Below are 24490 nucleotides of genomic sequence, written 5' to 3' on the forward strand. Positions count from 1 at the left end.
AGTAGGTGCTTAGTAGATACTCGCTGTGTCAGTTGAACGTGGGGTCTAATTCTGCTTCTCAAGAATGTTTTCTTCAGGCTGCTTCTCCCTCACATGGTAGCCTCTGAACTATGTTCACTTAACATCTGTTAAGTGAATAAATAAAGTTATATGTTGGGAAGGAAAGAAGTGTCCTGCTCAGTGATTTCCACCTCTTGTGGCACATGTGACTCAGCTGTGGAATTTCCAGGAAAAAACCAAAACCCCCCAGAAGGGTGGGGAGCTTCACCCAAATCTCAATTTATCACGCTGTGACCCAAGCTTGTGTACTTTAAATGATTTTAAGCACAGCCAGGGTCAAGACTCACTACTGAGGTCAGGGTGGCAGAAAAATTCTGACCTACATATCCTTAAACCTGTGCCAGTGGCAGACATTGGTAATCGATCTCGGGTCTCAGGAGTCTTAACTGAGCCCTAGGCAGCCATCATCAATCAATCCATCTGAGCTGTGGGAGGAGCTGAAGGGGACAGGAGCAGGGCCTCCTACAGTAGTCCATAGAGAATGGACTTGACACTGAACCTGAACCTCTTTTGGACTTCTTCCGGGTTCTGGCCTGGAGCACCTCTTTGAGGAGCCTGACCTGGTCTCCCAGGCAGCCCCTCCTCTGCATCTGCCCCACTCCCAGCCCCCAGTTCACTTCCTGACATCCCAACCCATAGCAACTGTGCCTTTTGGGCAGAGCTTCCTCCAGCTCAGTGACCCCACAGCCCAGGGCCAGGCACAGCCCATGCACATCAGACTGCTCACCTCCACACAGGCCTCCACTGTGGCGTGTGGTGGAGGCTGGTGGTTCTTGCCCACCTTCCCTGGGCAGAGGGCTCCTGCCATCTCCTCTTCCACTGCCATGCCCGCTTGGTCTTCATGCACTGCCCACCTAAGCTGTCTCCCCCCTTGTCCTGGGATGCCTGGACCAAATAGCAGTGGGGCTTTCAACCCTCCTTCCAGGCAGACTTGGGCACAAGGGGACTCTCTTTCAGCCTCCTTACTACCACTGTCCTTAACCTCCATTCTCCAGCCAGCTGAGGGCTGGGACTGCCACCCGCCATCCCAGCTGAGGAAACTCAGGCCCACAGAACTCAGAGGCCATAGGATTAAGCTGGGTACTCCTGGACTCCCGAGCCTACTCATCCCTAGGCCTCCCTGGGGACCTCTGACCCCAGCCCTGTCTTCTGGTCACACCTGCCCTCTTTCCCACCCAGTGTGTCCAGAGCCCAAGCCGGGGACCAGGAGGGGTAGGGAGACAGGACACCAGCCCTGAAGGGAGAAGGGGGCAGCAGAGGTGAGGAGGAGGAAGGGAGACTCATGCAAAGTATTCTTTTTTATTTTTTTTCTTAGGCCAGCTGCAGCTTCTGACCATAAAACCTCAAAGCACTAGGGAAGGAGCAGAAGAAGGGGTGAATGCAGGGATGACCCTGAGCTCCAGGGCCTACGGTCTATCCTGAGAGGTCAGGGCTGCAGGAGGCTTAGTGGGGGGGTGGTTCCCGGCACTGGAGGGGGAGGGGCCCACCCCCCGAGGTGAGAGCAAATCTCAGCAGCTACATGTGCTCAGAGCTCGGCTGGAGGACAAGTGGGAACAGCAGAAACCAGCCTCGCGCCTCAGCTGGTCAGGAGATGGGGGACCAGACACTGACCCCCACCCCTGGCAGCACCCACAGCAAAAAGGTCTGTGTCAGAGTCTGTGTTTTGGGGCAGAGAAGGGGACCTTTGGGGGGCTTAAATAAATGGGCAGGAGGCAAGGGGTGCAGCAAGAACAGAGGGGGACTGTCCGGCCAGCAGGCCCCGCCTCAGGGGCTCCAAAGCAGGGCTGAACCCACACTATGGCTTGGGGAGACTCCTCTGCGGGAAGGGAGGGAAGGTCTCACAGCCAAGGTCTCGCCCCGCCTTTCTCTCTGGGCTCACGCACTGGAGGGGCGCGGGGGAGAGAAGACGGGGCAGGAAGACAGTTGCCAGGGGGCTGGGTGGGGCTTAGCGCAGGTCCTCCTCGTCCCCCTGGATCGTCTTCTTGATGCGGAGCAGCATGGTGGTGAGCCACTGGTCCAGCCGGGAGATGGCATCGTACTCCTTCACCTGGGACACACAGGGGGCGGGGGGGTGTCTAAGGGGCCGGTCCCACAGCTGGCCCTGGCCCTGATTCCCTCCTTGTCCCCAGTTCCAGAGTCTCTGGTCCCCAAATTCTCTATGTGTGTCCCAGCCTGCCTCCCAGAGAGGAGCAAAGGGAGGGGGTTCCCTCTAAGGCTGCCTTGGGAAGAGGAAAAGATGTCGCAGCATAAAAATGCTCCAGCTTCCTTGTTTTATGGGTGGGAAACAGGCCTGGAGGTGTGAAGGCCTGTTCACAGGGACGGAGGCCAGAGGGAGAACCAGTGCCCTGTTGCCTAGAGGCAGCCCCACTCCTCCCTTCTCCTCGCTGGAGCTTCCTGACGTCCAGCCCATTGTCCCAGACAGGAGGGAACAGAGGGACTTCAGTATCTGTCATCACTGATAGTGTAGGATTCCTGAGGAGCTCCCAGGAGACACCACTGGACAGACACAGTCTACACAACTGCATTAGGACCGGAACTGGGCCCAACCGAGTCCCAGATTGTTCCAGAGAGTAAGAAAAGGGAGAAACACCTCTGTAGGGTGCTTCTACCAGGGAAGGTGGTTATGGAAGGGGAGGCCCTTTCATGACTTGTCTCCCTCTCTCCCTGTCCCCACTGCTCATGGGGGGCACTCATTGGTGCAAAGACCTTGGCCCGGGGAACAGAGAGACAGATGTGGGTCTGCCTCCCCACTCTGCCCCCAAGAGGCCGAGGATGAGTCTCCTCACCTCACCCCGGTGTCATCATCTCTGGTATGCGGGGAACACCTCCTGTACCTCTGGGGCTCCCCGTGAGAATTCTGGGGTGACTGGAGAAAGGAATTCACAGCCAGGGCCGGGCCCAGACCAAGGGTGGGATTCACAGGACAGCGTGTCTGAGAAGGACGCCCCCTGCCCCTGCCCCTGCCCCAGCCACTCACCGCTTCAGTGTAGCTGTCAATATTCTGCTCCTCATGGGCATCTAATAGTTTCTGTAAGAAGACAGCAGACAGGCAGGGGTCAGGGGCCAAGACTGGCCTGAGGCCTGACACCAGAGTCCTATCACTGAGGCCTGATAAGACACACACCCACTCCATCTGGGGGTTGTAGGTTGGGTGGGGGAGGGGAGGGTGGAGGAAGGAGCTAGTTCTACCTCTGCCTGGTGCGTGTGTGCACGTGCATGTGTACGTGTGCATGTGTGTACGTGTTCGTGCAAGAGATCACGCGGTCTCCTGGCTCTGCTCCCACCTCCACCATAACCTGAGCCTTACTTCTCGCATCTAGAAAATGGAGGCCCAGACAGGAGAAGAGGAAAAACAACAAACCAACGAAAGACCCTGAAGAACCGCCGTACAAACTTCGGTGACGGCGACAGTGACGGTGATGGTGACAGTGCCAGTAATACCCAGAGTCCCAGCCTCTGGATCCCGCCCCCCAACGGGGTCCTGGCTGAGCCCTCCAGGCTCAGAGGCAGGGAGAGGGCGGCGGGGCGCCTGGCACTCACTTTCATCAGCGTGCACTCCCGGGAACCGGAGAAGGCGGGGAACAGCTCCTCGTACTTCTGGACAGCGAGCTGGACATCGCCAGGGTGGTAAGAAGGAAGGAAGGAAGGGGACAGGCTAATAAAGATGGGACATGGGAGCCACCGGCCTGGCAGCCAAGGGGATCTGAGCCACCTGGCCCCGAGTCAGCGCTCTGTGCCCTTCCGCCAGCCTCCAGTATCACCTGGCTCTGTGCCCCGCAGGTACCTCCGTGGGACTGTGCCCGGCTAAGCCTGGCCGCAGAGACAGCTTGTGGGGAAGAAAACTGAGGTGGGGGTAGAGGGGAGGGAGAAGGTCTTCCAGGCCGGCGTGCAGGGTAGAGGGCAAATGCCCGGCCGGTGCACAGGGTAGGGCGTAAATGACCGCTGCCTCGTGTGAGTCCTTCCTACGTGCCAGGACTAGTGCTGGGTTCGTCTCACATTTAACCATCACGTGGACCCAGGGAGGGTTGAATGATAGTGACCCCCATTCTGAAAGTGGAAAACGCCCGATAACCTGCTCAGGGCACAGAGTTCATGGGGGCAGGGACGCAAACCGGCCCGACACCAGAGCCTGGGCTCTTACCCCAGTGGGAGCAGAGAGCAGTGGTGCTCAGACACCCCGTGTGGCAAAAGGCAGGGCGGAGGGCAGGGGGCTGGAGGCCCCTCGAGACTCCAGCTCCGTCCCCCCCCCCCGCCGTTCCCTGCCCCCTCGCCCAGCACTGACCCCTCTATCACCAAGAAGCCCTGCAGACGGATGACGAGGGCGCGCAAGCTGTGGTTCAGATCATGACACTGGGAGCCAGAAAGATCTGGACTCTGGCCATGAGGCCCTGAATAAGGGTCTCTGGTCTCAGCCTCAGCATCCTCATCTGTAGGACAGGGGACAGTGACGCTGACCTCAAAGGAGGCAGGAAGGACTCAAAATGTGCCCTCAGCTGAAACAACACCAGGCACTGCGTGAGCCAGGAGCTGGATAAACTCAAAAGCAGCAGAGACTGGGCGGGGGATGCCAGGGATGGCCACACAGCAGCGACAACACGCAGCTGACTGTTGGGGGGCCAGATGTGAGGGTGGGGCTCACCACCCACTAAGGGGTCAGGCAGTAACCTAGCTCAGTGACAGCCCTGATGCTCTGAGATGGTCAAGGGGAGGCGGGGGAAGCCCTGGGCAGGCTGATGGGGCCCCTGCTCACCTTGGCATTGAGCATGTCGATGCAGAAGTGGCAGAGGGCTGCCTTGAAGAAGTAGTCCTTGGCGCTGTACTTGAGGAGGGGACTGTCCATGGCGTTGGTTCCCACCTGTGGGCATGTGGAGGCGGTGCCATGGGCTTGCAGCAGGCAGCCAGAGGGTCAGGGTCATGGCCAGAGGCACACAGGGGCCAGCGGGGAGCAGCATCTGTATCCTAGGTGAGGCCCTTCTAACCTGGGACCCCAAGGGCAGGGAGGCCAAGGACCAGCCCCAGGGAAGTCAGCCAGTGGTGCACAAGCAGCCAAGGCCCAGGGTTTGACAGGGGGTGGGTGTTGCCACAGGGCTGAAGCCAGGTGTCCGTGGGCCCCCCGAGGTGCCCAAGACACTGGGAGGAGGCGGCTCTGCTGTCAGGCCCCACGGGAGGCTGGCTCTTGGTGGGCAGAGGGGTGGCAGGCTGAGGGAACATGAGAGGTGGTGCCCGCCCCCCTTCTCCTCTGAGGCCAGCTGCCTGCCATTCTCTTGGCCAAACTGAACCCACCAGGACAGCCTGGCCCGCCCAGCCCTCCCCACACACCCCAGGGAGCCTGCGCACCCAAAGGACACTCTCTCCCCATTCCTCCCACCTGGCCACCTTCCTGGAGGCCCCTTGGCCACCTCTGGCCAACCCCCCGCCCAAGCCTCAGTGATTCTGCCCACTCCCTCCGGGACCCTAGGCCTCCCAGAAAGCTCCCTGTGAGAAGCGTACAGGGAGAGAACGGTGACACCGTGTGGGTCGTGTGTGGAGAAAGGTTTAGCCAGTGAGGCCAGGACAGAGCGCCAGGGAGGTGATGCAGGGAGGTGGAGAGGAAGGCACGGGTGCAGGGCCCTCCCAGAGAGCAGGGCTCAGAGCCCCACCAGCCCCCACCTGCTCGTAGATGTCAATGGCCTTCTGATACTGCTCTAGCTGTGCCGCGTAACCAGCCACCTTCAGCAGACACTTGTTGGCTGAGCTGTGTGGGGTGGGCAGGGAAGACAGAGGTCAGTAGTGGCCTAGGGGCTTACTGGGGGCTGGGGAGGGGAGCCCGCTGCCCCATACCTGTTGGATTCCTCCCCTTTGTAGTAGTCTGCAGACTGCTCATAGTGGGCGATGGCCTGGGGAGACATGGGGCAGGCGCAGAGGGAAAAAGGGGGTAGCAGTGCAGCCCTTGCCCATCACAGGCCGGGCCCTGGGCCCATTACACAAGCTCGGCCCAAGCCCCACGCCCTCTTCCAGTACTCAGACATCAGGGGACTCCCCAAGTGCACACAGCAGTGAGACGAGCCCCAGTCCAAGGGGACTAGCTGCCGCGGTCCTCCCCCACCACTGGCCAGGCATGGCCGCTGACCACCCCTCACCTTCTCGATGTCCACCAGCTCCGTCTCGTAGATCTCGGCAATGGAAATGTGGTGCTTGGCTGCGATCGTGAATCGGCCCTGGGCGGGACATGGGAAAGAGCTCTCTGTGACGAGTGTTGGCCCCAGCGCCTCACCTCAGCCCCTCCTCACCCTTCCAGGTCACTAAAGCTGGTGGGTCCCTGCCCCTCAGCCACACCACTGAGCCAGAAGGGCACAAGCCTTCAAGAGGAGGCTTTGCTGAGGCATGGGTCTGGGTGCTGCCCTGACGGGGGAGCCCTGTGCATGTCCCTCCACATTTAGCCTCCGTGTCCATCCTGTCCACAGGGACACGGGCAGACAAGGCGACGCCAGAGGTAATGGTGGCATGGGTACCCGGTAGAGGGCCTGGCCCGGGGAAGCATTTAACAGCCCACAGAGGTGGAAGGACCAGCTTAGAACTGCCTGGTGAGAGCTCTGGAGAAACCAGGCTGATGGTCTGACCATTCCCACTGTGGACAGAATAGCCCCTCTTGGCCTCCTTGGGTCCCCAGTGCGGCCACGGAGGCCAGTGCCCATCTTCCCCCAAAGACACACATAGCATGTCTAGGTCCTGGGTTCTGGGTCCCTGGTGGAGCCGCCTCTGGGCCTCACCTACTGTGGGGGTGGCTCCCTGGGGCAGGGGCTGGCCCAGAGGACCACACTCCCCTCACTCCCACTGCCCCTCGCACCTGCTCTTGGTGCTGCGGTTGGGGACAGCAGGCTGGAGCAATAGGGCAGGACAGGAAGGGGACAGGACGGGCAGCGACCCTTACCATGTCTGTGTAGATCTCGATGGCTCTCATCAAACAGTTAATGGCCTCTGGGGAGAGAAAAAGGTAAGTGAGGAGCAAAAATGAGAAAAAGAAGTCATTTAGGCAGAAGGCTGGAGAGGAGTGGGTGGCCGGGCGGGTGCTCAGGGGCCTGTGGAGAACATCGGGCTCATGCAGCTGCCAGGGCTGCATTCCTGTGGCTGGGCCGGGGGTCTGAAGGGATCCCTGAGCCTCAGGGAATGTGCTCAGAACCATGGACGGTGCAGACCATGACCCGCTGAGGGCTGTCATCTCGGCAACGCCAGGCACGGAACACAGGCCGACAGCCAGCCTCCTACAGGGTTTTGGAGCCAGGCCAGCGAGGGCCCCACCTGCCAAGACAAGAGGGGCTGGCAAGGGGGACAAGAGACAGCCAGGCCTGACATGTGAGGGACCCCTAGGTTCCATCAGGGCCCTGGAACCTTGACACTGCCCCACATCCCTTGCACTTGACCAGCCTCTGTCAACAACATGAGGGGAGCCGGACGTTAGGACACCCAGGCCCCTGGGGCTGTGACCTCCGTCACCGTCTCATGCACACATGTCAGCATTCAGCAGAGCCCTCCGCTCTCGTCCCTCCCCCTGCCATCCGCCCACTCCTGAAACCACGCAGCAAACACCAGGAAGGCCCACGAGGAGAGAAATTCAGCTACCTTTGTGGTACTACCTCTTCTAAGACCTGAAATTCGGGTATGGTTTTTTTTTTTTTTTGACACGTTATTTGGAGGAGAGTGAGCAGCATGAGTGGGAGGCATTTTCTAGCAGACAGAGATGAGCTCTCAGGGTGGCTTTTTTTTTAAAACACATCTCCAAGGAAAAGGTGTTGGGGGAGGTGCGGGGGGAAGGACAGAGAGCCTGGACAGACCGAGGACACAGGCTCGAAGCTGGGCTGGGGCTAGTGTCCTGACGTCCCAGGCACCCTGCAGGCTCCTGGTCTGCCTCCAGGGCTACTCTACCCCCCCACCCCAAGTCAGCCAGGTCCGCTGGGTGGAGAGGCCACGGAGAAGGGCCGAAGCTGGTGCCTGTTCTCACAAGGCCCAAGGTCTCACTACCTGGGCGGGGCGGGGTGGGGGGTATGTGAAGAGAGGCTCTTTGCCTCAGACCTGTGGCTGGGCCTTCAGGGAGTCCACAGGCCCCCCTAAATTTACATGCAAAAGCTGGGTGTCTGTGAGCACTGCTCTGGGGAAGGGAGGGCCTGTAGGTTTGGTCCAATTCTGAAACTGGATGCCAGAGATCTCCTGAGATGCCAGAAACATTCAGAGAACGAACAGCATTCCGTTGGGGTTCTGAGGCTGACCGCTGGAAGCCCGGGGCACCAGAGAAAAAGAAAATGAGATGAAGGCAGAGAGAGAGAACACAGGGCCCAAGTTACAGCCAGAAACGGTCTCGCTTGAACACACACACACGTTTTGCAACAGCATTTCTGAGCCGGGTGACCGGCAAGGGGCTGCTTGCAACCCAGTGCTGAGGCTGGGGAGGAGCTGGCTGGCTGGGCTACAGGGGAGCGCCTCTCACCGGCTCCCCCTTCTGGAACAGCGTGGTGGGGGGGAGGCCCACCCCACACCTGTGCCTGCTCCCGCCACAAGGAGCACAGGGACAGGGAGACAGGGAGAGGCTGCGAGTTCCTCCGGAGGACAGGCTCTCTCAGTGGCTGTTCTGGTGCTACAGGGCTGTCAGCAAGGCACGGCCCCTGGAGCAGCAGCAGGGGGCAGAAGATCAACCCCCCCACCCCCAGCAGCAACATGGATTCATGGGGTTAAGGCCCCCTCACTCCTGCTCCTGGCTCGGGGACAAGCGGCAAGCTGCCAGTGAACACCCCGGGGAGCACTGGCACCCAGGACATAACCGGCTTATCTCCAGGTACCAGGTCCCTGGATGAGACTACAGCACCCCTGGATGAGATCCAGCCCAGGGTGGGGGGTGCTGCAGTCCAGAGCAGGGAAGGTGCTCGCTTAGGCTCACCGGGAGTCGTGCAACCCAGGGCCTTCGCCCTACCTGCTGGGCTCCAGCAGCCTCTGGGTCTGGCTGCTGGTTCCCACATCAAGCCTGGGACTCAGCCCTCCTGGGTATAATGGGGGCAGATGGCAAAGGCCCCCAGGGAAGTGGCCTGGGTTAAAGCAAGCTGTGGCCATGTCTGGTTCGCAGGAGATATCCAGTAGCGTGTGCACGCAGCCCCGGGCCTGGCTCTTGGGTGGCTGGGGTTAGAGACCTCCCTGGCTGAGTCCCTCCACCGTAGCAGGCAGAGGCTGGGACCCCCGGGAAGCACCCACAGCCAGGGGCATCGCGGCCCCACCCCTGGCCACCCAGGGGGCAGCAGGCAGCCCCGGTCCACCATTCCAGGCAGACTGGCAGACATAGGGCATGCTGACAGCCGCCAAGTCCCCTCCCTCCATCCTGGCCAGCTCTGGCAGGCCTTCTGTGTGGGCTGGGTGCCAGCGGCCTCTCACAGGGGCGGCGGGAGTGGGCCTCCAGGACTCCTGGAGGTGCTGACACAGGACAGAAGCCTTCAGGGAGGAAGGCCCCAGGGAGCTGGCTACCTGCTTGGGGCAGTCCAGTGGGGGATCTGAGCGGGCCCTCTGGCTCTGTTTTATAAGCCACGAGGCCACGGGGAGGAGGCCGGGGGAGGCCGGGCCTCTGATGGGAGCCAAGGGCCACCCCACACCAGACATCTGCTACACACCAGGTGCTGGGCTGGCTGAGCCTGTGCTTCTCACATGTGGCCTCTGCCTTGCCAGACAAGGAAACGGAGGCCCAAAAGATGAGGTGACTGCCAGCCTGAGGTCACAGGGAAAGGGGCTGGGTCCAGACTCGGGAGCACGCCGAGCCCCACGTCGCATGAGCCATTACTCAGGCAGGGAGTCAGCGAGGCTGCGGTGCAGGGTCACTACTCCGGGGCCCCTCCCTGCTCAGCACCAAGAACCTGGCGCTCTGGCCAAGGCACCCATTCCAGGCCGTGCCCAGATGAGGCTCCCCTCCTCGTCACTGCTCCTCTTGCTGCCTGAAAGGTCCTTCCCACCCCAAACCCACCTCTGCCCCACCACCGCACTCAGCATCCAGGCAGCAAACTGCACTTGCTGATCCCTGGAGAAACCAAGTTGGCCTCTGGGCCTCACGATGGCCACGTGAGCATACCCAACGACTGCTGCCTTCCCACTCTTGTGGCACAGCTCCTGAGGCGGGGCGCCAACCCTGGCCTGAGCCCCAGCACCCAGCCCACCCCTTGCAGAGCCCTGCCTCTGGCTGGAGAAGCTCAGATCAAAAGCCACCTGAGGCCCAAGGACGCAACATCACAGACGCAACATCGCGGAGCCGGGTGGGGGCCCGTCCCAGGGAAGCACTGGCCTTTGTTTGCACTTGACTCCTGCCCCCAGAGACCTGTCCTTCCGGTCACTCTGGAGCAGCAGCTGACCATCACACAGGCCTAGGGTGACAGCTCTAGGAAGACCAGTTCCTCAGGGAGCAGAGGGAAGGCTGACGGTGATGGCGAGCGGTGGGGCAGGGAATGGGACAGACATCCCTGGGTGATTCAAGGCTGCCCTAGGTCCTCCTCCCATCACCCACACGGCCTGCCGTGGCTCAACCCCGCCACAAGGCCTTCCCTCCAGTCCTTGCTGAGCCTGGGCCCACCATGTGACCCCTCACGCCAACCTCTGGGAGACCCCCAGGTACACAGCAGGGACTGGTCAAGTCTGGGGACACAGAGACACTACTTGCTCTATCGAGACACCCGATCCCGGCCTAGAAACGACAGGTCCCTGGTGGCCGTAGTGGATCGGCCACCAAGTCCCCCACACGGGGGTAGGAACCAGCGCTCACTGAGCCTCGCAGGCACCTCGATGCCCAGCTGCAAACTGTTCTCTCCTGGGAAGGGCTGGTCTTTGTTCCAAGATGAGGCATCTTTTTTTTTTTCTTTCCCTTAAAACATTCACGTATTCCCTATTCTCTTCTGAGAGAACAGTAGCAATAGATGGTCACCCAAAAAAAGCATCTTGGCTTGCTTAAATTAAAAAGTTAGCAACCTGTGTCTGGCACTGAGATGAAAAACAGAAATTAAAATTCCAGCTTCCCGAGACCCAAAATTCTGGTCCCCACTGGGCTGTGCTCCTGCGTCGGGACGAACCCAGTGGGACAAGTGGTTTTCTTGCTGTGAGTCAGTCCCAAAGCGGGCTTCTCTCCCCAGCACGCCCTCGTTTTAAGTAACTTGTTCTCTGGCAACTCCCATCTTGGGCTCTGCTCTGATTTCCCCCCCAGGGGGTAGGGAAGCCAGGTTAGGATAATTTCCGCTCCTTTTTCGGCAGCAACTCCTACCTGGCTGGTCTCAGAACCCCCTCCCACCCCCCTTCTGCATGTTAATTCTGACACCAGAACAGATTTTCCTCTCTCCTTGGCATGCGGTGGGTCTGCGGTGTAACTCCCACTCCCAAATGCTCCAGGCTCCAGGAGGGAAGCATCAGCTGCGCGCACAAAGCAGCAGGGGGAGGCGGAGGCTTGGAGCGGGATGCAAATGCCAGCCGGAAGGGAGCCAATCATGAAGTTCAAGCGCAAGTATCTCCCCGCCGGCCCTGGGCCGGACACCTGAGGACTTCTTGGGAGAGGGCTTCGCCGGGCCCCAGGGACCCACAGAGGCTCACCTTGGGGGTCGGCCTTCTTGAATGCGTTGCCAGCATCCACGAAGCAGGTGGCCGCGTCGTGTTTGCTCTGGAGCTGCAGGTGCAGCTGGGCTGCCTGGCAGAAAGCATTTCCGGCAGCTGGAACAGGAGAGAGCGTGCGCAGCCTGAGTGGGGCTCTGCCCGTCAGAAGCCGCCCTGACGATGCCCCCCACAACCCTGTCCCCCTGGGAGGAGGGGGGCTCCAGATTGGCCCCGGGGGAGTGGAGGTGAAGGCCTTGACCTCAGGCTTCCTGACCCTGGACAGGGCTGAGGCTCCTGAAGGCCTTGACGTGGACAAGGAGGGAGGAGGAAGCGGCCCCCTGGGGGTGGCCCCTGAGCCCTGTGTATATAGAGAGAGAGAGAGCCAGGTGGGGGCCCGCTATGATCCCACAGTCTGAATCCCAGCCTCTGGCAGTATTTCTAGGGCCACCTGGTTCTAAAGATCTGAGGAGAAGGCCAATGGGGCTGAGAGCTACGCAGGAAACAAAAACTATCCCCAGCTGACCCCAGCAATGGCCCCGGGGGACAGCGGGAAATCAGGTGCAGGGGACAAGTGCTCCCGGGGCAGGGGCGGTGCAGACACCACCGGAGGCCCAGTCTGTCTTGTCCCTGGCTGCATGTGGTCTTCCTGCGCTGCTCCCAAGCCACTGCAGTCACCTGTGACTCCTAAGCTGCCTGGCATCGCTTCTCCTATGGGGCTGCAGAGCAGGGGTGGGGGGTGGGAGTGTCCTGACCGGAAGCTCCAATGCCCACTGCTGTCTTCTTCTGGCCACATCGGAATCATAGACTTCCAAGCGGGAAGGGGACAGGAGGGCCTGACCCATCCTGGGACATCAGAGCAGCAAGAAAGACAAATGCAGCCCAGTTCCCATCATGTAGGATATATTATCTTTAAAGGCTCAAACGTGAGTGCAAAATTTCCAGAAAAGCAGTATCATAGGGAGAAAAATGAAACAGAGCCCAGGACTTTTTTTGACTAGTTAGGGGTGGGGAGGAAGCAACACGTTTTAGGGGCAAAGCGACACCTATGCGATCGAGAAGTAAATATTCCTTCTCTGATGGCACCTCGTTAGCTTGGGACCATGAAACTATATAGGGCGTGTGGCTCTGTGCACAATATATCTGGTGAAAGCTCAGGAAAAACCCTTCTAGTTTCCAGGAAACCAAAGGTGTGCTCAGGAAATGAGGCGACTCCGTCTCACCCCAGGCCTCCACACCTCTGCCTCCAGGGTCCCATGCCAGGCTGTGTCTCCTTCTGGTCAGAAAGTTCCTCCCAGGGTCCCAAACCTGTCTTTGCCCAATTTCCTGGATTCAGTCTTACTGGGGCTGGAGGCCACATCCCGGAACTGGCCCGATGAGCTCCACGCCACGCCAGATTCTCCAAGCTCTCCTCCAGGCCCTCAGGTGGCTCCTGGCAACCTCTTCTGGTCTCTCCCACCTCTAGGAGCCCCTGCCTGCCTGCCTGCCCACCCCACCTCGGCTCCGCGGAACCCGCCAAGAGCCAGCCCTGCCGGAGCCGGACCACAGCCCCACAGCCAAGTCAGAGGAGTCGTAACTCTGGGCTCGTTCCGCCTGCCAACACAGGTCGTGAGCATCCCCGGAGGTGTGGGAGCTGGGACACCCTCCCCTCAAGGATGGAGGCCCTTGCAGCAGTGTGCAACACTGTCACAGTGTGTCCTCCCCCAGTCGGAGCGAGAGCACACGGGAGGCTGTGCCGGGCACCTTGTGGCCGCTCCGGAAGTTTGCTAGTCTGTGGACCAGAGTCCTGTGAGCACTTCAGCTTCCACCCCAAGGCGGGGCGGGGGCAGTGCTCACAGCTGCGACAGATGGTGCCTGGGGTCACAAGGCCGGCTCCAGCTGTGCCACAAACCTCAGTCTCTCCGGCTGCGGAGGTCCTGAAGCTGCAAAGAGGCCGGCCGAGCACCGCACTCCAGAATCGGAGCTCTGCCTTCTGAATTCTGGCTCTCAGTCCCTCACTAGGGGCAGCACCTGAGGCCCCGGGGCTGAGTCAAGCCTCGGTTTCCCACCACGGGGAAGTTAGAGGCAGCGCCCCTCACAGAGCTGCCCTGCCAGTTCCATTCAACACGCATGCTTGGCACCTAGGGGCGCCCTCAATAAATGGCCGATGGTTAAGGTGACTACTGGACCGCTGGAACGTTCCCTCAGGCCTAGAACTCAGACCTGATGAAAGCACTAGGGAGGAGGTTCCGGGGCAAACTGGACATTCTGGGTTTAAGGAGAAAGCCCTCCAAGAGCTACCCGGATTCAATAATGTATTATCCCTATAGTCCTCCTGCCAAGGCCCCATGGCCCAAGTAAAAGAACCAGGGGGCTCAAAGTGACCCGAAGGTAGGCCGATGGGTTTCCGGTGCCACAGATGGCAGAGAGAGATGGGGAGGGGGTGGTGAGGGTTGAGCCCCAGAGCCAGGCCCTCAGGACTGGAAGCTGAGAGAAAGGAGAAGAAAGGAGCATGAAGGGTTCTGCAGAGATCACATACCACTCCAGTTTTTGGCCATTTTGAACATGTTCGCTGCTCTGGTGTAGATCTCGCATGCTTCCTCTATTTTGGATGAGCCTCTGGGGAAAGAAGGAAAAGGAGATGAGACGCACGAGTCAGGCAGTGAGCAGCAGCCCGCATTCTGTCCTGGGGACGGTGGGTACCTGCACTCCCTACCCCCATAAGGCCCCTGTGAAGCCCTCTGCAGCCCAGGCCTCTGCTGATGGCTTAGGGGAGACCGAGCCCATGGTCCCCGCTCCCCCTGCACAAAGGCACACTCACTGCAGGTGCCTGGGCAGCCAGGGGAGCCGAGGTTGTCATCACACGGCAGGGGTAGGTTGGGGAGGGGGAAGACTTCCCAGCCTTCCTGTAAGGCCAGCCTCTGATGGCCTCTTCCACTTCTGTTCATTGAACGCTGGTTCCCAGGCTCCACGCAAACTACCCCCCACCCCCACCCCACCAACACATCGCAAAGCATTCTGGGGGAGGAGCCCACTCTGGACATCTTGTCTATCCCCCAATGCCTCAAGCCCATGCCTTACTCGCTGCAGGTGTTCTGGGAAGACCTCCCGTGTGTGCCATTACTATTTCAGGTAGGAGCAGATAATACACAGAAAACCAGTCACTGCCTTTCCTCTCTTAAGGTGGGGTCTACAGGACTGGGGGGGCCAGGTGTGACAGACAAAGATTTCACACGCTCTTCCTTTGTACTGCTTGAATTTTCTTATCTTCTGCCCATTTTATCTGCTAAAACGTATTTATATAGAACACAGAAAAGATATATATAAATCGTTTTAAATATCAGGATTTACATTTGGTTCTGTGGTCCAGCAATGAGTTACATTTCTAGCACTCTACCCCAAAAAACTAATCAGAGAAGGTGCAAGGATGTTCAGTGCAGAATTAATTAAAATGACAAAACCACCTTCGAAGACCTTCTTGTGCCAGAGCAGGGCTCTGAGAGATATACAGAGGTACATCTGAAAAAAAAAAAAATCAAATAAAGAGCACTCCGCTGGGGCAGCTTTACTCTGCCCTCCTGATCTCCAAGCTGTACACTGGAAGTTTGTCCGGAATTGGGGGCGCCCTTCATGTGTACCCTGTGAGTCCCCACCATATTTCTGTCCACCTCCAAGAATGCAACGCCGCCTTGGCTCATGAGGTCTGTGGTCTCTGCAACTGTCCAAATTCCCATGCCCACATCCACCAGTAGAAAACACCCCACACACCGAGTTCCACCAAATGGATTTCAGATTCTCTCTTCGCTGACATCAATGTTTTGTGTTAAATGAAGAAAAAAGTGAGGTATTTTCTAACAGAAAGCCACACAAATCAGCCTTCCTGTCCTCCCCCCAACACCTGTGTTCACTGGCCCTGGAAACCAGCCAGCCCCCCGCTATGGTTATGGAGGGCCTCCGGGGTAATTCTGGAAGTTCTGTTCATAGGGCTCCTTCCTTCGGTCCCTTCCTTTGCATCACAGGAGTGGATGGTTACCATGATCACAACAGACCCCCCCCCCAGCCACCTTCTGCGAAGATTTCACTCAGTGGGTCTGGGTGGGGCCTGGAGTCAGGCTTTTTTACACAGTGGGCCCAGGGGATTCGGAGAGCTCAAGTGAGTTCGGGAGGAAAAAGCTGATCTATACCCATGGCTCACTCTTCTCTCTGGGAGTCAGGCTGTTTCCGTTGGTAATATGCCCCCCGCTCCAGGGCAGGCTAGCTGGCTGGGGAGGACTGGAAGCCCGGCCTCCAGGATCTACATCCCAGAAGGTAAAGTTCTTCTTTGGATGAAAAGTCTCTACCTTCCAGAGCTATGCTGATGCCGTCTTCCCTAGCCTCTGCTGTTCCACAGGAAGCGGCCCCACAGAGTAATGCATGCCTGTGCTCACTCTGCTGGGTCTCACGGTCTTCCCAGGCCAGCTTCACCCCAGCAGGGCCGACACACTTTGGGCTCGGGGCTCCTGCTTGGAGTGACTTCTGTAGAACCCATTACTGGCCTGGGAGAAAAGAGGAACTTGCACCAGCAGTACGGGACCTTTGGGGCCTGGCTACAAAATCCTCTGGGGGACCTTCTCTAGAACGTTCTCTGACTTAAAGGAGATGGATGCGCTCACAGACCAAAATCGGGTCTCCCCGTGCCGAGCTCCTCCTTCCCTTCTTTGTGAGAACAATGAAGCCCTATCCAGATTCAGCCAGTCTCTGAAAAAAACTCAGGCTCCATGAGCAGAAACAGCTCGACCCACTGAGGGGCCCAAAGAGGGGTGACCAACAATGGACAGGGTCAGCCCCAGCTGGTGTGTTTCAGCTCAGTGGGACAGAGAGAACACAGCACACAAAGGCCGGCAGCTGCCAGGCTGAAATTTCCGTGATCACAGGCCAGCCCTGCACCAGGTCAATGATTCTAACTGCAGAGTGGGAAAACCAGAGGGATTAATGTCTGCTCAGGCCTGCCTCCTCCCTCCTCTCAGGACCTGGGTCCTGGCCATTTCCATGCCATATGATGACAGGGGAATCTCTGGGATTCCATCATCTTCTTTAAGAGATGGAAGTGGAATTCCCAGAGAGGACAAATGACTTGCCTCGGGTCACTGGCAGATCCTGAAACAGAAGCCCTTCCCATAGCCACTGACTCACCTGGGGAACAGATCTGAGCATTCTCTATGTGCCAGACACTCGCAGGTATTAACAGTAAACCAAGGAGAAGGACCTGGCCCTCGGTAAACAGGAAATCAGCAAGACGATTTCAGACTGAGTAAGCCCTGGAGGGACTGGGGGAGGAGGGGCCTCTATGCACGGGCAGATCATGGCCACTGCTGTGAGGACGGGAAGTTCAAGCTCAGTCCCCAAAGATGACTAAGGAGCTACCAACAGAAAGAGGGAAGACCATTCCAGAGAGCGGTCACAGCATGTGCAAAGGCCCTAGGACAGAAACAGGCACAGCCAGTTCCAGGAACAGCAGCGGGCCAGGCTGGCCACAGTGCAGGGAGGGCGGAGAGGCAGGTGGGGAACCCCCATACAGGAGGCCGGGGGAAGGGGTGAGGCCCTATTTATATAACATGACAGGGAGGTTTCTGGCAGGGAGAGTGACCAGAAGGAAGAAGTCTGCGCAAGCACTCTACCAAGGGGCCGCCCTGCAGGATGAAGCTACAGCTGACTACAGGACTTCTCCCCCAGGTCAGGGTAGCTCTTGGAGCACCCATGAAGCGCGGTAAACTCCCTTCTGGGAAGAAACCAGCCCTCCTCCAGTGCCTCCTGCAGGAGATCCAGAAAAGCTAGTTGGGCCTGCCCCTCCTGAAGAGCCCAGTGGCCGCACCAGTGACAGCTGACAGTCCCTCCCCCACAGACCTCCCCCGAGCTGCCTCTGCTTGGCTCTCCCTATCCCGCAGCTCGGGCTCCGAGTCACGCCGGGAATAGAGGGAACTGGTTTGGGCTGGCCTGCTGCAGGGCTGTCTATAATTACCCACTCAGCTCTGCTTTCTGCCCCCTCCCCGGGTGGAGGAAGCAGCCTCAGGGCTCCCAGGCACAGCCACCAACCTCCGGCGACTGCCATATGGAGAGGCGCGTGCGGTGCCAGCGATGCACAGACGGTCCAGTGGGCCCCAGGCCTGGTGGAGGGGGGTCTGCAGGGCAGAGCCGCAGCCTCCCTCGCTCCTTCCTCCACCCCCTGGGCACTTCCTGGCTCCCAGAAACATGCCACCCGGCCCACCGGCACTCTCCCAAGGGCTGCAAAGGGCAGGCCGGATGGAGTAACTCCCACTGCAGGTCCTCGGGCAGCCCTGGGCCTCCCGTGCATCCAGAGGGCCACAGCCACTGCCCCTCGGTCCTGTCCTTGTCCTCAATTGGCTCTGCTTCTCCGGGCAGTGTCCTGGGTGGGCAAGAAGGGACCCCAGGGCCCATCCCACCCTTACTGTGTCTCACGGTTTATACACCCCTATCACGTGACTAGAACTGCTTGCTAGGAGTGCCGAGTTCCTGACAGTGAAGCCCTGGCTGTCACCTCTGCTCCACCAAGGAGGAAGCTGGGTCTTGGAGGAGTTGGGGGGCCAGCTCACGCTCACACTGCCAGAAAGTGACAAGGCCCAGAACTAGGACCCAGGCCTGGAGATCAAGTCCTGCCTTGCTTCTCACTCAGTGATCTGGAGGCTTCCTTCCCCACGTCCAAGGGTCTTCTGGAAAATGAGAAGGGGACCACGGTCCCCACCTGCTCTAGAGTAAACAGCCAACACTGGGCCAATCTCCCTCACCCAACGGGCAGACGCTGCTCTCTGCTGGAGCCACACAGAGCTGCCTCTAGGCAAGGGAGGGAGGCGGTAACCAGGCCCCCCACAGGGGCCCCCATCAGGGCTGAAAGTGGAAGGAACAGCAGAGAACACGAAGGACCACCTGGCACAGTGAGTGGGCAGCCACCAGCCCTGTTCCTCTGCTGACGACACTGAGCTGTCAGAGCAGAGCCGCGGAATCCCTGGGCATCTCCTCCCGCCCCCCTTTGTGAGGCTAAGCTCTTCACCGCCACAGCTCCCACCCCCTACTGGGCTCTGCAGTGTGTACCCCCCCCCCCCCCCGCCTACCCCATGGGTATGAGCTCCTGCGGGGCAGGGCCTGGGCCCCCAGAGTGCACACACAGGCCCCCGCAACAATGAAAGGATAAAGTTACGTGCTAATTGCTGCACTCCGCAACCACCTCAGGTCGCTCTTGTGACATGTCTGTAATGGGCAACAAGCAGAAACAGAATGGACTTGGGGGCCAAGGGACCTGGGCTGAGCCCAGTTTCAGGCACTGTGATAGCGGCGTGACCTTGGGTTAGCAACAGCGGAGCCTCAGTTGCTTTATCTGTAGAACAGAGGCAAGGAACCCAATCTGAGAAGCGGCCCTGTGGGGATCAGAGAGAACAGAAGCGCCCAGCCTGGCACAAAGGGCAGAGCTAGGGCAGGTGCTCAAACGGCTGCTATTCTGTGAAGGAGGAGAAAAGCGCTCCGAGGGCTGCCAGCCACCTGGCAAGGGGAATTCTAGAGTCACGAGGGGGTGGTAGAAAAAATCGGGGACTGCAGCAAGGCCTGGACTCAAACACAGAACCTTCTGTGACCCTGGTGGGGGGGTGGGGGTGGGAGACACTGTACCTGACGGGGCCACTGGAGGCTCTTGCAATCTCGCGGGCAGTACCTGGGAGAGTGCCCGCTGCATGGCAGGTGCTCAGCCTGGCTCTTATCAGCACTGGCAGAGAGGGCACGTTCTAGAAATGTTTACCTATTTCCAATCTCAGCGTGAGCTTAACCTCCTCTGCCCCCCAGGTTGGCAAAGGGGCACCCACTCTGATTTCCACAGAGCCCCGAGGCCTCCAACCTCCCCACCCCTCCTTCCTACATCCTGCTGACCAAGCTTGTTTCTGGGCCACCGCCTTCCTGACCATAAGCTCGATGGCAGGGGTCACGCCTGTGCACAGTGGGATGGGTACTCCTCTAGCTCTGCTATGGATGCATCTGCACCCCGACAAGATGACTTCACCATGGCCCAGGAACTGAACGTATTTCCTTGCCTTAACAGACGTTTCCGAAAGACCTGAACTCTCAGCTGTCCCATCCCAAACAGGAGCACTGAAGTTCTGTATAGCCAGGTGGCAAGGTACCCTCCGCCTTGACAGGCAGAACCCTGGGACCACTGCAAAATGACGGCCGGGGTACCCCAGACCCTGCATCCCTTAGGGAAGGACTCCACTCTGAGACTGGACGAGGGACCCCCAAGTTTTCGGTCGTGGAGCAGCAGCTCCGTGCCAGCAGCTGGCAGGGAGCTCTGTCACCGCAGTGCCCGCTGGACACAGGCAGGCCGGGCCGTGGGCAGGCTCTACAGGCAGAAAGGCTGTCCAAGGCATGGCCAGAAGCTGAGGTTCCTACACCAGGCTGGGCTAAGGGCCCACCCACCTGACCTGGGCACCCACTCTTCCTCTACACAAACCAGCCTCCAGGGCTCCTGGGGAGTGCTGGTGCCTACAGGCAGTTTAAACAGGAACTGATTGGTTCACACTCTATCTTCAGGAACCTGCTCTCGGTCTGCGCAACCTGCTACCATTCCTATTTCCCTGGCGCCTCCTGCCCAACTTGCAGTAACAGTATTAATAACAGCAAGTACTTAAACATTCACCAGGGCCAGGCGCTGTGTGCTCACCACAAAGCATGTTCCCAGTTACTGTTTAGGACCATCCCGTGAAGTAGGTATTACTATGATTTTCCATTCACAGACAGAGAAACTTCCTATCAACACTGGTATCCCAGTGGAAAAGAAGTTTTTGTCTTGGATTTCAGTTGGTGGGAGATGGGGGACGAGGGTGGAGTTTTCAGGGATGAGGACAAGCCCCAGGGAACACAACCACCATTTAGAGCTTGTACCATTCCCGAGGGGGGACAGTGGTGAAGTTTCTGGACCCATCTGAAGCCTTGGGGTGGGAAGGAGGAGAAAGCGTGCTTCCCCTCCCCTTTCCGGTGATTTCACTGTGCTTTACTCAGGAACTCTCCATCTTTTTGCTTCCAGAGAGCTGCCTGGGTTGCCCCCCTCCTCATTCCCCACAGCTCCCTGTCCCAGGTGCACCTCAGGGGCCCGTGCTCTGGCTGGGGGCCTGAAGGAGGAGGGAGCCAGAGGAAAGGGACACAAGGAGCTCCGATCTGCTAACTGGATCTGCTAACTGGCTGATACCGCCTCCCTCCTCTCTCACGGGCTGCTGGTGCCCCAAAGCCCTCTAGTGTCCAGGAGCCCAGGAACAGGGAAGAACACAGAAGGCCTTGACATCCAAGGATACGGGGCTGGCCCTGAATCCCGGGTGGGCGCTATCCCACTTGGTACTCTGATGTGACCAGAGGACTCTCAGTCTGGAATGGTACCGCTGAGGTTTCTGAAAGAGGAGGAAAAAGCACGAGGGACGAGCTGAGCCCCAGAACGCCTCCCGTGGTCCCCGAAGCCACAAGAAAAGGCAGCTGTGAAATGCTGAACACACAAAATCCCAGCTCCAGAGGGGAGGAGGTGCCAAGAGTGGCTGCTGGCCGAGAGGAGTGTCTGGGCTGACCTGTCGCTCTCAGACAGGCTCTGGTCAGTCCCTCTGCTCTCTACTCCCGCCTTGCCCACTCCCCTCTCAGCACCATCTCAACCGCTTTTGGAGCTGGAAGGGACTGGGAGGAATACACCGGCTCTCTCGAACGTTTGGAGAAAACTGCCATGTGAGGCAGGGAAGGAGGGAGAGTTACAGGGGTGAGAGCCCCCTCAGACACTGGAAAGTCTGTCAACATCCTCCCTAAGCGTAGGGTCCAGAAATGGGCACAACCCTCGGGGAGAAATGCGTGTGGCAGCAAGATAGCTCTGGGATCAGACAGGCCCAGGTCTCCCACTTACTGAGGTCCAAGGCAAGTAAATCTGTCCATCTCCACAGGGATGTTGTGAGGATGCAATACAAGGACACAGGTGAAGTGCCTGACCCAGTCTGACTCAGAATCATAGAACTTAATAAATCTAATCCAGTATTATGACCGTCACGGCCTTTGCTCTCCCCCACACCAGCTGCTGCAGTCCTTTCTAAAAGGCCAATGAGAGCCCTCCCAGAGTGACCCTGTTCTGGACTGAATGGGTCGCCTCAAGACTCATGTGTCAAGAACCCAACCTCCAAAATGATGGTATTAGGAGATGGGCGCCCTTGGGAAGTGATTAGGTCATGAGGCAAAGCCCTCCTGACTGGGATGAACACCTTTATGGGAGACTCCAGGATGCTAGCTCATCCCTTCCGTCACCCCTTCCACAATGAGAGAGCACAGTGACAAGTTCCCTGTCTATGAGAAAGCAGGCTCTCATCAGACACGAAATCTGCCAGCACCCAGATCCTGGACTTCCGGCCTCCAGACTGTCAGAAATAAATTTCTGTCAGAGATAAATTACCCCTTCTAGGGTACTTTGTCATAGAGGCCCAGACAGAGTAAGACTACCCCCATTAAAATCCTCAATGTTCTCCAGCACCTCGAGTCCACGCCTTTTCTCCAGTTCAGGCAGCTTTCTCTCAGGCGCCTCAACACACCTCAGACTTGGGCTCATCGCTCCCAGGATCACCTTAGCCTTAACCCCCCTGACCCCCATCATCCAGAGTTCACTGAAACCCACTGCGATGCGCCTTGGGAAGGTCAATCCGCCGGCCAGGTGTCAGTCCCGGCGTCCCCCGCCCCCGTGCCCATCAGGGAGCCTTCAGACAGGTTCTCCTAGAACTCCAAAAGACTCCTTGACCTGTCTGCTCTCCCAGGCCGGTCCCCTTGAGGGCCTCAGACCGTGTTGGCTCCCCGCAGGTTCTCCTCCCGCCCCTTGGCCCATCTTCAGCCCAGACGGTGTGGCCTCGGTTTGGGTGCCCTCAGCCCGGGGCCCTCCCAACACCGCAGACTGTCTCTCCTCCAACCGTGTTACCACTGCCGGGGTCAGCTGTCCTTAGCCTGTGTCGCCTCTGTTACTACCTCCTCCCGGAATGCCCTCCGTTCTCTAGGCTCGAGCCGTGCGACTCTAGCCGCCGCTTCAGGCCCTGACTCCTTCGTCCTCTCAGCGCAGGTCCCAGCCGACCCCTCCGCGCGGTTCTCACCCAAAGAGGCCCGAGAAGAAGGACTGCGAGTTCTTCACTTTGCGCTCCGCCTCGGCCAGCAGCGCCATCGCCTCCGCTTCTTTCCCGGAGTTGTCCATGACGGCCCCAAAGGTACTCAGCAAACGGCCCGACCCGGGCCCACGGGGGACTCAGCCGAGGCCCCGCCGCGGTAGACAGGTCGGGGAAGCTTAGACGGCTGCGTTGACGTCGCACCGGTGCGCGCCGCCCGCAGCTCGACACCATGTGACGTGCGCCGGCCAACCAGCGGACCGCTAGGGAGGGGCGAGCCCCACCGGCCACGCCCCCGCCAGCCCCGCACACCTCCCCGTGACTCAAGGCCGCCAATGAGCGACGCGATAATTCAACGCTTGCGCGTACTTCCGCGTAAGACTCTCCACTCTTCCTGGTGCGCTCCACGAAATCCCACGTGACTCGTCTAAGCCAGTCGTATTCCCCACCGTCCCAGACCCTGTCCGAGGTGCTTTTTTCTAGCTCCTGCTTCACCAATCACCAGCATTCCCCGGGTCGGTCCGTCCCTCCTCGCGGAACCTTCGCCCCCGTCAGCTGACCACTGACCCTCACGTGACAGCTCCCGGCCCCGGCCGGAAGATACGCCCCGCCTTCCTCCGGGTTTGACAGGTGTCCAGCGCGCTGCTCAGTCCCCGCCTTCGCCCCTTTTCTCGCGGGGCTCTTCACTAGGAGAGGCGTCGGCGGTCAGGAAAGCGCTCTGCCTTTTCTTGCGCCCTCTGCTGACGGATACTGGAACTGGTTTGGGAAGGCCAGTAAAGTAACCAGACGGGGAAACAAAACTGAGCGAGGGCTCCCTGCGTTCATTTAAAAAAAAAAAAAGGGCTGGAGAGAGCGTGTCAAAAATTCAGACACTCAGAGACTAGATCTTTAATACCATTCCCCAATAAAAGGAACCAGGACTCCTTGATAAGTGGCTGCTTTGAGTCTTGGGCAGGAAATTACACAGGATGAGCCTGGAGCATCTTGTAGTGCCAAAAAGGAAGTGTCTGTGTGAGAGAGACACACACACAAGTGGTAGGATATGTCAGAGACACAGGAGCCAACTGGAAGAACTCCCAATGGCCAAAGCTGGAAGAATTTCAGCAACACATTAAACTAGTCCGGGATTGTCGTCCACTGTATAAAACGTCCCTGAGCCCACGCGGTATAAATGAACGAACGAACGAATAGACGGGGAGAATCGACAAACATTTTATGCAGAAGAGCTCTGCCTAGTTCGTGTGGACTCCTCCCTCCAGAACGTGGAACTTGGCTCCTCACTCCTGCTTGTGGAGGTCCAGAGTGTGGTATGGGACGGGGATGGCAGGACTGTTTCCAGCGCAGAAACCCGAGAAACCCGGTCAGCCAGGTGGCTGGGGTTACTATCGACGGTGGTGAATCACACTGATAGAATGTGCTCTCAATACTGTGACATGAGTGGCACATCACTTCGGTGAAGGATGGCTCCTGACACGACCCTCTCCCCATCGAATCACAAACATCAGACAAACCCCAGCTGAGGCACATTCTTTGAAACACTTCACCAGGATGTCTCAACACTGACAAATTATTTAAAAACAAGGAAAGTCAGAGATACTGTCATCGCTAAGGGGAGTCTATGGAGATGTGTCCACTGTATGTAATCTGGTGTCCTAGGTGGGAACCTGAAACCAAAGATGTTAGGTAAAGACTAAGGAAATGTGAATAAAGTATGGGCTTTAGTTATTAATAACATG

The 24490-nt window shown here is 58.7% G+C and overlaps 1 protein-coding gene across 2 annotated transcripts; it reads right to left on the bottom strand.

Annotated features, from left to right (window-relative positions):
- Positions 1-1340: 1340 nt before the first annotated feature.
- Positions 1341-22997, bottom strand: NAPA (NSF attachment protein alpha). 2 transcript variants are annotated; one of them, XM_032324358.1, is made up of 12 exons: positions 22746-22997; positions 14153-14232; positions 11638-11754; positions 6971-7017; positions 6180-6257; positions 5881-5936; positions 5710-5794; positions 4811-4915; positions 3601-3669; positions 3038-3088; positions 2847-2926; positions 2020-2107 (listed from the first exon to the last, which is right to left on the bottom strand). In XM_032324358.1, exons 1-12 carry the CDS (start codon positions 22841-22843, stop codon positions 2104-2106), a joined length of 870 nt encoding a protein of 289 aa, XP_032180249.1. In that variant the 5' UTR covers positions 22844-22997; the 3' UTR covers positions 2020-2103. The 2 variants fall into 2 exon arrangements, with proteins under 2 accessions (XP_032180248.1, XP_032180249.1); XM_032324357.1 differs by lacking the exon at positions 2847-2926 and having other exon boundaries at positions 1341-2107; positions 22746-22994.
- Between the last annotated feature and the right edge of the window lie 1493 nt (positions 22998-24490).

The sequence above is a fragment of the Mustela erminea genome, chromosome 19 (assembly GCF_009829155.1).
Source record: "Mustela erminea isolate mMusErm1 chromosome 19, mMusErm1.Pri, whole genome shotgun sequence".
NCBI classification, from domain to species: Eukaryota; Metazoa; Chordata; class Mammalia; order Carnivora; family Mustelidae; genus Mustela; species Mustela erminea.